Here is a 15,079-nt window from a genome sequence, read left to right as displayed (position 1 = left end):
TATCTACTATATGATTCACGCTCGACCTTTCGGTCTCAGTGTTCCGAGGCCATATCTGCATATGCTAGGCTCGTCAAGTTTAACCTGAGTATTCTGCGTGTGCAAAACTGGCTTGCACCCGTTGTAGATGGACGTAAAGCTTATCACACCCGATCATCACGTGGTGTCTGGGCACGACAAACTTTGGCAATGGTGCATACTCAGGGAGAACACTTTTATCTTGAAATTTAGTGAGAGATCATCTTATAATGCTACCGTCAATCAAAGCAAGATAAGATGCATAAAAAGATAAACATCACATGCAATCAATATAAGTGATATGATATGGCCATCATCATCTTGTGCTTGTGATCTCCATCTCCGAAGCACCGTCGTGATCACCATCGTCACCGGCGCGACACCTTGATCTCCATCGTAGCATCGCTGTCGTCTCGCCAATCTTATGCTTCTACGACTATCGCTACTGCTTAGTGATAAAGTAAAGCATTACAGGGCGATTGATTGCATACAATAAAGCGACAACCATATGGCTCCTGCCAGTTGCCGATAACTTGGTTACAAAACATGATCATCTCATACAATAAAATATATCATCATGTCTTGACCATATCACATCACAACATGCCCTGCAAAAACAAGTTAGACGTCCTCTACTTTATTGTTGCAAGTTTTACGTGGTTGCTACGGGCTTAGCAAGAATCGTTCTTACCTACGCATCAAAACCACAACGATAGTTTGTCAAGCTGGTGTTGTTTTAACCTTCGCAAGGACCGGGCGTAGCCACACTCGGTTCAACTAAAGTTGGAGAAACTAACACCCGCCAGCCACCTATGTGCAAAGCATGTCGGTAGAACCAATCTCGCGTAAGCGTACGCGTAATGTCGGTCCGGGCCGCTTCATCCAACAATACCACCGAACCAAAGTATGACATGCTGGTAAGCAGTATGACTTATATCGCCCACAACTCACTTGTGTTGTACTCGTGCATATAACATCAACGCATAAAACCTGGCTCGGATGCCACTGTTGGGTAACATAGTAATTTCAAAAAAAAATCCTACGCACACGCAAGATCATGGTGATGCATACCAACGAGAGGGGAGAGTGTTGTCCACGTACCCTCGTAGACCGAAAGCGGAAGCGTTAGTACAACACGGTTGATGTAGTTGTACGTCTTCACGATCCGACCGATCCAAGTACCGAACACACGGCACCTCTGAGTTCAGCACACGTTCAGCCTGATGACGTCCCTCGAACTCCGATCCAGCCGAGTGTTGAGGGAGAGTTTCGTCTGCACGACGGCGTGGTGACGATGATGATGTTCTACCGACGCAGGGCTTCGCCTAAGCACCGCTACAGTATTATCGAGGTGGACTATGGTGGAGGGGGGCACCGCACACGGCTAAAAGATCAAACAGATCAATTGTTGTGTCTTTGGGGTGCCCCCTGCCCCCGTATATAAAGGAGTGGAGGAGGGGGGGCGGCCCTCTCTATGGCGCGCCCTAGGGGAGTCCTACTCCCACCGGGAGTAGGATTCCCCTTTTCCTAGTAGAACTAGGAGCCCTTCCAAGTAGTAGGAGTAGGAGGGAAGGAAAGGGAAGGGAAAAGGAGAAGGAAGGAAGGGTGCGCCCCCCTCCCTAGTCCAATTCAGACCAGCCCATGGGGAGGGGTGCGGCCACCCTTTGAGGCCTTTCTCTCCTTTCCCATATGGCCCATTAAGGCCCAATACGAATTCCCGTAACTCTCTGGTACTCCCGAAAATACCCGAATAACTCGGAACCATTCCGATGTCCGAATATAGTCGTCCAATATATCGATCTTTACGTCTCGACCATTTTGAGACTCCTCGTCATGTTCCCGATCTTATCCGAGACTCCAAACTCCTTCGGTACATCAAAACACATAAACTCATAATATAACCGTCATCGAAACTTTAAGCGTGCAGACCCTACGGGTTCGAGAACAATGTAGACATGACCGAGACATGTCTCCGGTCAATAACCAATAGCGGAACCTGGATGCTCATATTGGCTCCCACATGTTCTACGAAGATCTTTATCGGTCAGACCGCATAACAACATATGTTGTTCCCTTTGTCATCGGTATGTTACTTGCCCGAGATTCGATCGTCGGTATCTCAATACCTAGTTCAATCTCGTTACCGGCAAGTCTCTTTACTCGTTCTGTAATACATCATCCCGCAACTAACTCATTAGTTGCAATGCTTGCAAGGCTTATAATGATGTGCATTACCGAGTGGGCCCAGAGATACCTCTCCGACAATCGGAGTGACAAATCCTAATCTCGAAATACGCCAACCCAACAAGTACCTTTGGAGACACCTGTAGAGCACCTTCGTAATCACCCAGTTACGTTGTGACGTTTGGTAGCACACAAAGTGTTCCTCCGGTAAACGGGAGTTGCATAATCTCAGTCATAGGAACATGTATAAGTCATGAAGAAAGCAATAGCAACATACTAAACGATCGAGTGCTAAGCTAACGGAATGGGTCAAGTCAATCACATCATTCTCCTAATGATGTGATCCCGTTAATCAAATGACAACTCATGTCTATGGCTAGGAAACATAACCATCTTTGATCAACGAGCTAGTCAAGTAGAGGCATACTAGTGACACTCTGTTTGTCTATGTATTCACACATGTATCATGTTTCCAGTTAATACAATTCTAGCATGAATAATAAACATTTATCATGAAATAAGGAAATAAATAATAACTTTATTATTGCCTCTAGGGCATATTTCCTTCAGATTGCTCGCTTGAGTGACTTGTTATTTAGAATCTCAAATAATGTTAGAGGTGTACGAAAACATGCCTCTATGGTTCAAACTCAACTCGAACAAGTTTCTAAATCTCAAAGAGAATTGCTTGATGAAATGAACAATAATATAAAGGACTTTGCTGTTAAAGTAGCAACTACATGAGGTAAAATGACTCAGGAACCACTTTATCCCGAGGGACACCCAAAAAGAATCAACACTGATGCACCTAGTTCTTCTAAAAAATAAAAATAAAAATGATAGGACTTTGCATACCTCTAGTTAACCTGAGATAGGAAAAGCTCCTGAAGCTAATAATGATATTTTTATTTCTGATGCTAAAACTCAATCTGGTAATGAACACTCACCTAGTGATAATGAAAAAGATAATGATGAGGTTCATGAAGACACTCAAACAAATAATAAGGAACCAGATAATGATGTTGAAATAGAACTAGATGTTGATCTTGATAACCCACAACCCAAGAATAAAAGATACGATAAAAGAGACTTTGTTGCTAGGAAATATGGTAAGGAAAGAGAACCATGGGTTCAAAAGCCTATGCCCTTTCCACCTAAATCAACTGAGAAAAAAGATGATGAGGAATTTGAACGCTTTGCTGAAATGATTAGGCCAATCTTTTTGCATACCCGCTTGACTGATATTTTAAAGATGGCCCCTTATGCAAAGTACATGAAAGACATCATAACCAATAAGAGAAAAATACCGGAAGCTGAAATATCCACAATGCTTGCTAATTATTATTTTAAGGATGGAGTACCTAAAAAACTTGGAGATCCAGGGATACCAACTATACCATGCTCCATAAAAAGAAAATATGTGAAAACTGCTTTGTGTGATGTAGGAGCTGGTGTTAGTGTTATGCCTTTCTCTTTATACAAAAGACCTGATTTGAATAAACTCACACCTATATAGTCAAAAAAACTCACACCTACTGAGATATCATTGCAAATGGCTGACAAATCAATTGCCATATCTATCGGTATTTGTGAGGATGTGCCTGTTGTTGTTGCAAATGTTACTATCTTAACAGACTTTGTTATACTTGAGATGCCCGAGGACGACAACATGTCGATTATCCTTGGTAGACCCTTTTTGAATACTGCAGGGGTTGTTATTGATTGCAATAAAAGCAAGGTCACTTTTCATATCAATGGTAATGAGCATACGGTGCACTTTTCGAAGAAACAATTTCAAGTGAATGGTATAAATGTTATTGAAAAATCTCCGACACTCACTATTGGAAGTTTTCAAATACCTCTACCTACTGCCAAAAATAAATATGATATACTTATTGTTGGGGACATGCATATCCCCGTTGAGGTAACTTAGTTTTACGAAAGTTCTTCGGTTTCATGCTAATCGAAGGTGGTTGTTAATAAGACTTGATCAACCTTATTAATGGATCACTTTTGGGAGGTATGACGTCAATGAATCTAGTAGACACAACTTTCTGTCCTTACCTTTTATTTTCTGTTTTTCTTACTAAATAAAATAAAATGCCATATTTATCCTGTTTTCTGGATTTTCCGTGCAAATAAAAAAATGACCCAAAATAAAAGTTCTCACAATGTCCTGGAAATTTTATACGGTTTTTTTATGAATATTTAAGAATTTTTGGTGCAAATAACATCAGAGGAGGGTGCACCATGTGGGCACAACCCACCTGGGCACGCCAGCAACCCCAGGCGCGCCCTGGTGGGTTGTAAGGATGGCAATTTTACCCATGGGTATGGGTACCCGCGGGTACCGTACCCGCATGGGTAGGATATGGGCACAATTCTATACCCACGGGTAGTACCCATACCCTACCCGTTAAGTCATGGGTAGGGCATGGGTATAGCCTTTTACCCATGGATATACCCATACCCTACCCGTTTATACTAACATGTGAACCTTACCCGTGATTTAACAAGTATACCTATGTTAAAGTTGTGTCGTGAGCTTGTTAAGCTATGTTAAAATTGTCATCAATTTTTTATTAGAATTGAAATAATTGTAATGTACTCATCTATCTATAGTTGAGTTGAGATCAATATTTTTGTCAAATGTGTTATAGATGAATGTAATATTGCGAATAACATGTGTACTATTGGATCTACCTGTTGGGTACCCAATGGGTATGGGTACGGGTAAAGTTTCGTACCCATGGGTACGGGTATGGGTAGAATTTTAAACCCATTAACTACATGGGTATGGGTATGGTATTGCTCTACCCGTCCCATACCCTACCCATTGCCATCCTTTTGTGGTCCCCACGTGGGCCCTCTCACTTATCTCTTTAGCCCATGTCATCACCTACCTCTAGAAAAAATTCACCATTGCTCTCTCTCTCTTGTGTTCTTGCTCTCAAATCCACAATTTTCGATCTCTTTGCTCGAATCCGTTTCTGAAACTGTTTTGGGGGGGGATTGCTACTTGGTATGTGACTCCTCCATTGGTCCAATTAGTGTTTGCTTTAGTGGTTTATATTTTGAATAATTAACTACTATTAGTGTTGTTGTAGATGAGCTTGCATGTTGAATTCTTAGAGTTCTAAGTAGTTTGAATGCTCAATATGGCCTCCATGCATGCTTATGAGTAGTTGCTATCAATCTTGTGAAGTTTGGTTGAGAAAAATTTTGTGGACTAAAAATTTCAGAATTTTGTTCATAGGAATAGGATGAGTTTCTTTAGGAAGTTTGCTTCCAAGAAGAACTCCAAGGGAGTTGTGGGTGAATCATCGCATAGTGACCTCCAAACTCGGAGAATGGTGGAAGTGCGGCCATGTGAATGGCCAGATAACCCCTTCATGGATGGAGCTAGAATCCGTCAAGAGTTCGCACAATTTGCTGCCAATGCTGGCCTCACCGACTTCATCGCAGCTGAGTGTGAACAATATCATCCCCTTACAAATTCCTTTGTGCAAAGTTTTAATTTCATAAGTAGGAATAACCCCCCAGAGGTGCGATTTAATTTATATGTTGAACCCTATCAGATACCACTTACTGAATTTTGTGATATATGCTTGATCCCTTCTGAAGGGGAAATAAGAGAGCCTAGGCCTACAGAGTTTGAGGGCTTTTATCGCACTCTGTCAGTGGGAGATGAGAGAGGGGTGTCGAGTGTCACCGCTACTAGCTTGTAGTTTCCTTTAGTGCATTATTTTACTCTATTCATTGCGAAAGTGTTTACTTGCTAGAGAGAAGGTTGGTGCACTTAGTGCCCCCGATTTTGCTGTCTTGCACCGCACACTTTACGGCAATAACACTTACAGCTTAGGAGTTATTGTGACACGTCGCCTTCACCTTAACAGATCCAAGGGTAAAATTCATGGCGGTATTTATGCGACTCGTTTAGCGAGCCATTTTAACATTCAAATTCGCCAGCATGATTACCGTTTAACCAAGGTTTATTTAGATCACCATGTTATGGCAGCTCATCAATTTATTGATGGCGAGAACACTGCTATTCCAATTCCTTACAACCTGGTTTTCAGTGAGGATACTTGTGATATTGTCCCGTTGCCTGCACCTGCTTGTTTGATTCTATTGTCAGGGGCGAATACAGGATCATGCCAGAAGACATCGCTGCCTACCGGAACAACCAGGCAGCGACTGAGGAGGAGCCTCGGGAGTGGGATGCTTAGGTACCCGCTCCATAACACTTCAACATAGGACCTGATGGCTACTATGAGTGGTGATTACCAAGTTAGGCTAAAAGCCTAAGCTTGGGGGAGTACGTATTTTCATCGACATTACATTCATGTTCACACATTTCATTCCAGTTGTCGATGTCCACACTTTTTCATTGTACTATCCATGCTAGATTTATTTTCTCGCTTTCTTCTTGTGTGTTTTAAAAACTTTGAGAAAATCCAAAAATACTTCCTACTTCTTTTCGATCTTTCTTTTTAGTTTAATTAGTTGTAATATTAAAAGAAAACCCAGAAATATTTCTCAATTCTTCTTCTTGCTTGTTGGGAGCTTTCCCGTGTAAATAGTTTTTCTCATTTTTAATTTTTCCTTCTTTAATTTGCTTTCTTCTAGAAAAACTAAAACTCCAAAAATATTTCAATGCGTTTTTCTGAATTTCTTTTCCGTTTGTTGAGTCATACCAAGGAGAAGACCACGATGAAAATGTTGAGTGACTCTCATATGCACTATTGTTGATCTAACGAGGAGCCCAAATTACATTGTCTTCTCCTTTGAATAAAATGTTTGCAGACTCCAGCTTAGTCCATGGCACTCTTGCACTATTATTATTTTTAAATCGTTCGGTCGTGCAAGTGAAAAGCAATAATGACGACATTTGGTGAACTGGCTGTGGTAGAGAGAAACGGGTATGAACTCAACTTGTTCTGTTTTTGTAAATATGTTTAACCTAGTATCCATAATTCAACATATTATGATCGAACATGTTTGCAATTATAATTAGTGATTATAGTTTCTAATGCCATGCTCAAGTAGCTAGGAGTGGATAATGATTTATCTTGGATGTCAACTTTGCGTTAAAATGATTGTGATGTAGTATGATGATATGGTATCCTCCTCTGAATGTTCGAGTGACTTGACTTGGCACATGTTCATGCATGTAGTCGAATCAAAACAACATAGCCTCTATGATATTTACGTTCATGGTGTTCATATCCTACTCATGCTAGTATCCAATGTTCATTATGCATAATGCATGTTCATGACCGTTTTCGCTCTCTAGTTGGCCACTTCCCAACCTATTTGCTAGCCTTCGCCTGTACTAAGCGGAAATACTGCTTGTGCATCAAAATCCTAAAACCCAAGTTATTCCAGATGAGTCCACCATACCTACCTATATGCGGTATTACCATGTCGTTCTAACTAAATTTGCATGTGTCACCTTGTCGTCCTCGGGCATTTCAAGTATAACAAAGTCAGTCAAAATAGTAACATTAGCAACAACAATGGGCACATCGTCACAGATACCGATAGGTATGGCAGTTGATTTGTCAGCCATTTGCAAAGATATTTCAGTAGGTTTGAGTTTATTCAAATGAAGTCTTTTATATAAAGAGAAAGGCATAACACTAACACGAGCTCCTAAATCACACAAAGCAGTTTTCACATAATTCTTTTTGATAGAGCAATGTATAGTTGGTATTCCCACGGGCTGCAATCATAAATGAAGAACATGTCCACTCTAATCACCGACCCCTTGTCTTGGATACAGAATATTATGATTGTAACATGTTTAATCAATCTGGAGGACGAGTAAAACAGTTTGAAGCTCGTTGGCTCAAAGAAGAGAGAGTCATAGAAATAGTACGTACATCATGGGAAAAAGCAAAGATGTTAGGCATTGGACCGTCTCTCGCTGAACGTACCAGGGCGATGCACGCGGATTTGCATACCTGGCATCGTGATATACTAAGGGGTCAAAAAATAGAATTAAAAACTCAAAAAAATCTAGAAAAAATGCAAAGGGGCCCTATGAATGTGGAAACTCAAGCGCGACAAAAGGAGACCCTAGTCCTTATTGAAAATCTTTTGGAACAAGAAGAGATATACTGGCTACAACGGGGTCGTGCAAACTGGCTATTACATGGGGATTGTAATACTTCTTTTTTCCATAATGCGGCAACGACGAGAAAGAAGAGAAACCAGATCAAAAAATTAATTGATGAGAATGGTGTCTAGGTACAAGACACGAAGATGAAAAAACACATTTTGGGGTATTTTTCAAACCTTTTCAAATCAGAAGTGGTTCAACCGAATCCGGAGGTTACATCCCTTGTCAAAAGGAAAGTGACTGATGAAATGAATAAGGCCCTTCTAGCCCCTTATACAGAAGATGATGTATGAAAGGCCCTCTTTGATATTGGAGATTTAAAAGCACCTGGGCCGGATGGTCTGCACGCCATTTTTTATAAAAGATTTTGGCCTATGTTGGGGGATGACATGACAAAAGAGGTACTCCAGGCGGTAAACACTTGCTCGATACCTGAGGGCTGGAATGATACTGCAATAGTAATGATCCCAAAGGTTAATTCCCCAGACAAGGTAACTCAATTCAGACCTATAAGTCTATGCAATGTGGTATATAAAGTGATCTCAAAAATGATTGCGGCGCGCATGAAGATAATCCTTTCAGAAATCATTAGCATGACCCAGAGTGCATTTGTGCCCGAACGTATGATTACTGATAATATTCTAGTGGCATATGAATGCTTCCATACAATTAAGAGAAAAAAAAGAATGGTAAAGAGGGCATATGCGCAATCAAATTGGACACGCACAGAGCGTATGACAGGGTAGAGTGGTCTTTTTCTAAAGGAAATTATGCTCAAACTAGGTTTCCAAGAGAACTGGGTAAATCTTATTATGCAATGTGTATCCTCTGTGGAATACCGTGTTCGTTTTAATACGAAAGAAACTGAGAGTTTTAAACCCACTAGAGGATTGAGGCAAGGAGATCCTCTATCTCCATACTTATTCTTGTTATGTACGGAGGGACTGACTGCCCTTTTAGCAAAAGCGGAGGAGAATGGAAATATTTCTGGAATAAAGGTTGGTAGAGACGCACCGTCGGTTTTGAACCTTCTCTTTGCAGATGATTCTCTGATCCTTATGAAAGCAAATGCTATGAATGCGGAGGCTTTGAAATCAGTTTTGGATCTATATTGTCGGGGCAAATGGTTAGTGTTGAAAAGTCCAGTATTTTCTTTAGTCCCAATACAAAGGTGGAAGATAAAGCGCAAATTTGTACAATTCTGAATATTATGACTGAAGCACTTAATGATAAATATTTGGGTTTACCTGCTAATGTGGGTATGGACAAAAGTGATTGTTACATTGTTTCAACTTGGCTTTGTTAGCTAAACAGGCATGGCGCCTGATTGATAATCCCGAGTCCTTATGTGCATCGAGTTTGAGGGCTAAATATTTCCCAAAGGGGATTTAATGAATGCAAAAAAAAGAAAGGGCTCCTCTTTTACTTGGCAAAGTATTGTGGCGGGAGTAAACTCGCTTAAAAATGGTTATATCTGACGGGTTGAAAATGGACAAAATATTGATATTTGGAGAGATGCATGGATCCTGAACGGTGCGAGTAGGAGGGTCATTACTCCGAGAAGGGGGCACCTTCTGTCAAGGTTTCTGATCTCATTGATCCAATCACGAATTCTTGGGATGAAGATTTGGTGAATCAAACGTTGTGGCCAATTGATGCTCAAAGGATGCTCGCAATTCCCCTCCCAATGCATAATATGTCGGATTTCATTGCTTGGAGTTATACAAAAAATGGTGTTTTCACTGTATGGTCAGCTTATTTGGAGGAATGGAACAAGCAACATGGAACAAATTTGCAACATGCTGATGGCATGGGAAGAATCAAGGCTAATCCTATTTGGGGTAAGGTTTGGAAATTATCTTGTTCGGCAAAGGTTAAAATTTTCATCTGGCGTATCTTGCATGGAACCTCCCATGCCGTGTTACGCTTACGAATAGGCACATGAAAGTATCGCCCAATTGCCCATCATGCTCGAAGGAGGCTGTCAAAAGGCAAAAAAGATATGGGGCAAGTTAGGATTACATGAGATGATCAATAAAACTTGTGCTACTGATCGTGCGGGAGAGACGTTTTTGGAATTCTTACTACTTATGCCAGAACAAGAATTAGCGATAATGGATTCTTCAAAAGCACGTGAATCGATCAGTGTTACAGCCTGGTACTTATGGTGGGATAGACGCAAACTGGTTCATGAAGGAAAATTTCAAGATGCAAACCAAATTTCCATGGGTGCCCGGGCTATAATAGCTAACTATGTTAATGCACACTCCCCTAAGGCAACTACTAAATCAGGAGGATCGGGAGGATGGGCAAGACCTCCTATGGGTTTTGTTAACCTTAATGTTGATACCTCTTATGACCATGATTTACTTAGGGGCACAACTGGAGCTGTTCTCAGAGATGATAATGGAAGATCATTGTTGGTGAAAACTGAAAGATTGAGTGGTGTGTTGACATATTAACAACAGAAGCTTTGGCTCTTAGATTCGGCCTATTCCTTGCACAAAAGGCGGGTTGCAATCGTCTTGTCGTTAATTCTAACAATATGGAGGTGATTGTAATAATGGAAAATGGAGGACATTCGACGGAGCGGTGGCGGCAGTGTTCAATGATTGCTACTCCCTCCGTTCCAAAATAGATGACTTAACTTTCTACTAAGTTTAGTACAAAGTTAATGTAAAGTTGAGTCATCTATTTTAGAACGGAGGGAGTATTTCATAGCTTGTGATTTTCCGCTTGTTAGATTTGAACATTGCAATAGGGAAGCAAATAAGGTGGCTCATGAAATTGCTAGGCTAGCGAAATTTTCAGTTATTATTGACTGGTTTGAGGAGCCTGTGAGGGACATTGTACATTTACTTATTGACGATGTAACAATTGTTTCTAATAAATAAAGTACATGTTTATTTAAAAAAAAACAGCCAACGGATCAGATGCACGCACAGGCTTCACCGAACGGATCACAGGAGGACATCGAACGGCTGCCGTTGCACCATCAGCAAGCCGTCCACTCCGGAGCACAGCTCGCCAGTCGCCGCCACTACGCCTCCGTCCCCCGATCAGCCATGGCGGGTGAAACCCTCGCGGCCTCCCCCGCCTCGTCACCAAAACCCTAAACCCTATCCCACCGCCGAACCCCGCCACCGTAGTCCACACGTCCGGCGCGGCGGCCATGGGGCCTCGTCGAGACGGCGTCCGCTTCATCTCCTCCGGCGTCAAGCTCCCGCGCGCCTCCCCGGCCCCGGCGCATGCCCTGCTCTCCGCCGCGCTACCCCCGTTCGCGCACATCGGCCGGGCCATCGACGCCGCGGCCCGCCGCGTCGCCGCTTCGTTCCCCCGCGTCCCAGCCGCGCGGGCCGAGACGCCGGCCGCGCCGTTGCCGCGGAGGCACGGGAAGGACAGCGGCGGGGCCGGGGGCGAGGAGCGGGTTCTAATCAGCGAGGTGGCGGTGCGCGGAAAGGACGGGGAGCCCCTGGAGAGGCCCGAGCTGGAGGAGGCGGCCGCCGGGGCCCTGCGAGCGTGCCGCCCCAACGCGGCGCTTACGGTGAGGGAGGTGCAGGAGGATGTGCACCGCGTGGTGGAGAGCGGCCTCTTCCGCTCCTGCATGCCCGTTGCCGTCGACACCCGCGACGGCATTCGCCTCGTCTTTGAGGTCAGGATTTTGCCTGTTCCCCAATCCCTTTCCCATGGCTTATTTTTGGAGTTGAAGGTTGCGACATTCGGGATGTTCTGTTGTTTAGGTGGAGCCGAACCAGGACTTCCACGGGCTGGTCTGTGAGGGTGCCAACATGCTGCCTTCCAAGTTCCTAGATGACTCATTTCGCGACCACCATGGTACTTGTTCTCATGTTTAAGAGTCTGTTACGTTAGATATGGTTATTCATTTGTGTAACTAAGTGTGTTGATTTACTTTGCACAGTGCTACATGAACCAACACTGCATGTTAGCTTTAGGTCATTTAAGTATGTAAATTTGTCTGGCACAGAAATATCTAGAATGCATAAGAGAATTACCACCACCGCACATATTTTATCACCTTTTTTGAGTTTTTGGTCCTATTATGATACCACTAGATTGAACTGTGCAGCAATTGAAGCATGCCTTTTATGTGGATTCACATGGTTCTTTTTCTTGGTTTAGTTCTAATCGTAAGACCTGTTTTTCCACACTGCATAGAAATCTATGGTAAAAATAGGTCCATCTACAGTGACATAATCTCTCGGTATCCTTTCTTTATAGAGAAATGATGTAAAACTACTGAATTAGGAACTGAGCGGACCTCAGTTTGGTGGGGGAGTGGGTGTACAATTCTCCAACTTTGGTTCAAGTCCTCTCCACTTGAATTTGGGGTGTATATTTCTTCTTTAACAGAACATGTAGTTTCTCCTGCATGCTTCTTCAAATTTTATTTCTTTAGAAGAAAGAGAAATGTTTTTTTAATCTTAGTCTACTTTTATTAGCTTCTAAGATTTGTTCTTGAGACCTGTGTTTTGTGTTACATTATGCAGGTAAAATAATCAACATAAGACATTTAGATCAAGTGATTAAGTCCATTAATGGATGGTATCAGGAGCGCGGTCTTACTGGCATGGTAGGTGGGAAAAATAATTAGTATAATCCATGTTCTACCATTGTGCATAATATTTTGTTTTCTTCTATTTGGTGATGTGTTGGAATTTTTTTGAGAAGATTGCTGAACAATAGGCATCTGCTGCGCTTCTCTTAAGGAACAAGTAAATATGCTTTATATCTTCTTGGCCTTCTAGAGGCCTAGTACCACAAGACTTGAGTTGTCAATTTCTGGTTTTTTAATGCACTTGCATCATTTACATCTCACCTGTCACCAGTTCCGAATTGGTTGGGCATACAACATAGTTCTGTTTTACCGTGTTGTTTGTTACTTCCTGAATCCTGCTATGTATATAGAACTTCATTGTCGCTATGCTTTTGATTGTACATGTTCTTTAATTGTAACAAACTAGAAACATGACATGAGAAAAATGTGAATGTGTGGGAGTTGATAACCTGTTAGTTGTGTCTGGTAAGCATTTAGGTGCCTACCATTTTTTTTGGTAAAAAGCAACATCGTTTACAGTTTTAGCAAGTAAAAGAATATCTTATTGCTATAATGGTAAATCAATGAAGGCGCTTGATTTGATTTCAGGTTTCGTATGCTGAGATCCTTTCTGGAGGAATTCTAAGGCTACAAGTTTCTGAAGCTGAGGTTAATAATATCAATATTCGCTTTCTGGACAGAAGAACGTGAGAATCATAGCTTGACTTAGTGAGATTCTCTCTGCTGATTACTGTTTTATGGCATGTATTATTCTGATCATTTGTATATTCTTTCTGTTTCCATCTCTATCACTAGTGGTGAACCAACTACTGGAAAAACAAAACCAGAAACCATACTCCAGCAGCTTACCACCAAGAAGGGTCAGGTCAGAGCATTTTAGAAGTTACTTGCTGTATTTGTTTTAATCTACTTTGGACACACTATTGATGATATTCAACAACAACAACAACAACAAAAGCCTTTAGTCCCAAACAAGTTGGGGTAGGCTAGAGGTGAAACCCATAAGATCTCACAACCGCTCATGGTTCTGGCACATGGATAGCAAGCTTCCACGCACCCCTGTCCATGGCTAGTTCTCTGTCGATACTCCAGTCCTTTAGATCCCTATTGATGACATTCATGAATGTTTATTTTCCTCGGTGCACAATTTTACATGGAATGATTTTATGAACAGTTCTCATTTCACACTTGGTGATACGGTGATGTGCGTTTAAGTATTGTTAGTGTGGTGTGGAAGTTGCTATGCAAATACCATGACCAATGCCTACTATTGTTAGAAGGATGTCAACAATAATATCAAGTATGGTCGGAATCGGATCATGCTTGTATAGTTTTTGTGTATGTAGGCTTGGTTTGATGACAATTTGAAACTGCTGTCCTGTAGCCTTGATGTTGTAACGGACATCTTATCTGTCTTATTAATGATGAAAATAGGCATACAATAGAGCACAAGTGAAAAGAGATGTTGAAACAATACTCACTATGGGAATTATGGAGGATGTCACAATAATTCCGCAGCCCGTGGGAGGTGAAGCTAATTTATACTTCCCATTTTCTTGAAGCTGGTCTACATTTTCTCAAGTACCTGTGCTCTTATCTATGGTCTTGTGCAGATTCTAATAAAGTGGATCTTGTCATGAATCTTGTCGAACGCAAATCTGGTGGTTTCTCTGCTGGTGGTGGCATTTCGAGTGGGTTAGTGCTGTTTATTTAGTGAACCCAATTGAGTGAATTGTATGCTTTCATAAAGTATGTTTCTTAACCAGTAAGGTGCTGAGGTGCTTTGTTATGTACTGGATTTCAAATACCATATGTAGCCTATATGCAAATTATATTTGAAATTTTAGGCTTAACATATATCATGCTGTTTTTGTGCAGGATAACAAATGGGCCTCTTTCTGGATTGATTGGCAGGTCAGTACATTCTTCAGTAAATAACATCTTATTTTCTCTGGAATGGAATGTACTTTCTTTAATTATATAATAATATTGCCATGGTAATATTTTAGAGATAACGTTTCTTAAGCTCGAACTGGGCTTTGGGCCTTCCTAAAATAAAAGTCCAAGAAGCAACCTGACATATAACCTGTGGATAATTAACTATGGGCTTACTTAAAAAATTATCAGTTAGAAAGGGGCGTGTGCTCATGAGTTGAGCTATTCTCAAGCCCCACCAT

At 41.7% G+C, this 15,079-nt stretch overlaps 1 protein-coding gene across 1 annotated transcript in view; it reads left to right on the top strand.

The window, feature by feature from the left end:
• The first annotated feature begins 11,335 nt into the window (after positions 1-11,335).
• LOC119316387 (outer envelope protein 80, chloroplastic) overlaps positions 11,336-15,079 on the top strand; it is a 7,207-nt gene continuing 3,463 nt past the window's right edge. Inside the window, exons 1-8 of the mRNA XM_037590705.1 lie at positions 11,336-11,978; positions 12,067-12,160; positions 12,835-12,917; positions 13,491-13,588; positions 13,698-13,767; positions 14,337-14,430; positions 14,516-14,597; positions 14,781-14,816. Coding sequence (XP_037446602.1) covers positions 11,499-11,978; positions 12,067-12,160; positions 12,835-12,917; positions 13,491-13,588; positions 13,698-13,767; positions 14,337-14,430; positions 14,516-14,597; positions 14,781-14,816 — 1,037 coding nt within the window. The 5' untranslated portion in view covers positions 11,336-11,498. The remainder of the gene's footprint in view (positions 11,979-12,066; positions 12,161-12,834; positions 12,918-13,490; positions 13,589-13,697; positions 13,768-14,336; positions 14,431-14,515; positions 14,598-14,780; positions 14,817-15,079) is intronic.

This window comes from Triticum dicoccoides, chromosome 6A (genome assembly GCF_002162155.2).
Source record: "Triticum dicoccoides isolate Atlit2015 ecotype Zavitan chromosome 6A, WEW_v2.0, whole genome shotgun sequence".
Taxonomy (NCBI): Eukaryota; Viridiplantae; Streptophyta; class Magnoliopsida; order Poales; family Poaceae; genus Triticum; species Triticum dicoccoides.
The sequence above is the reverse complement of the archived record's forward strand: the minus strand, read 5'-3'. Positions and strand labels throughout refer to the sequence as shown.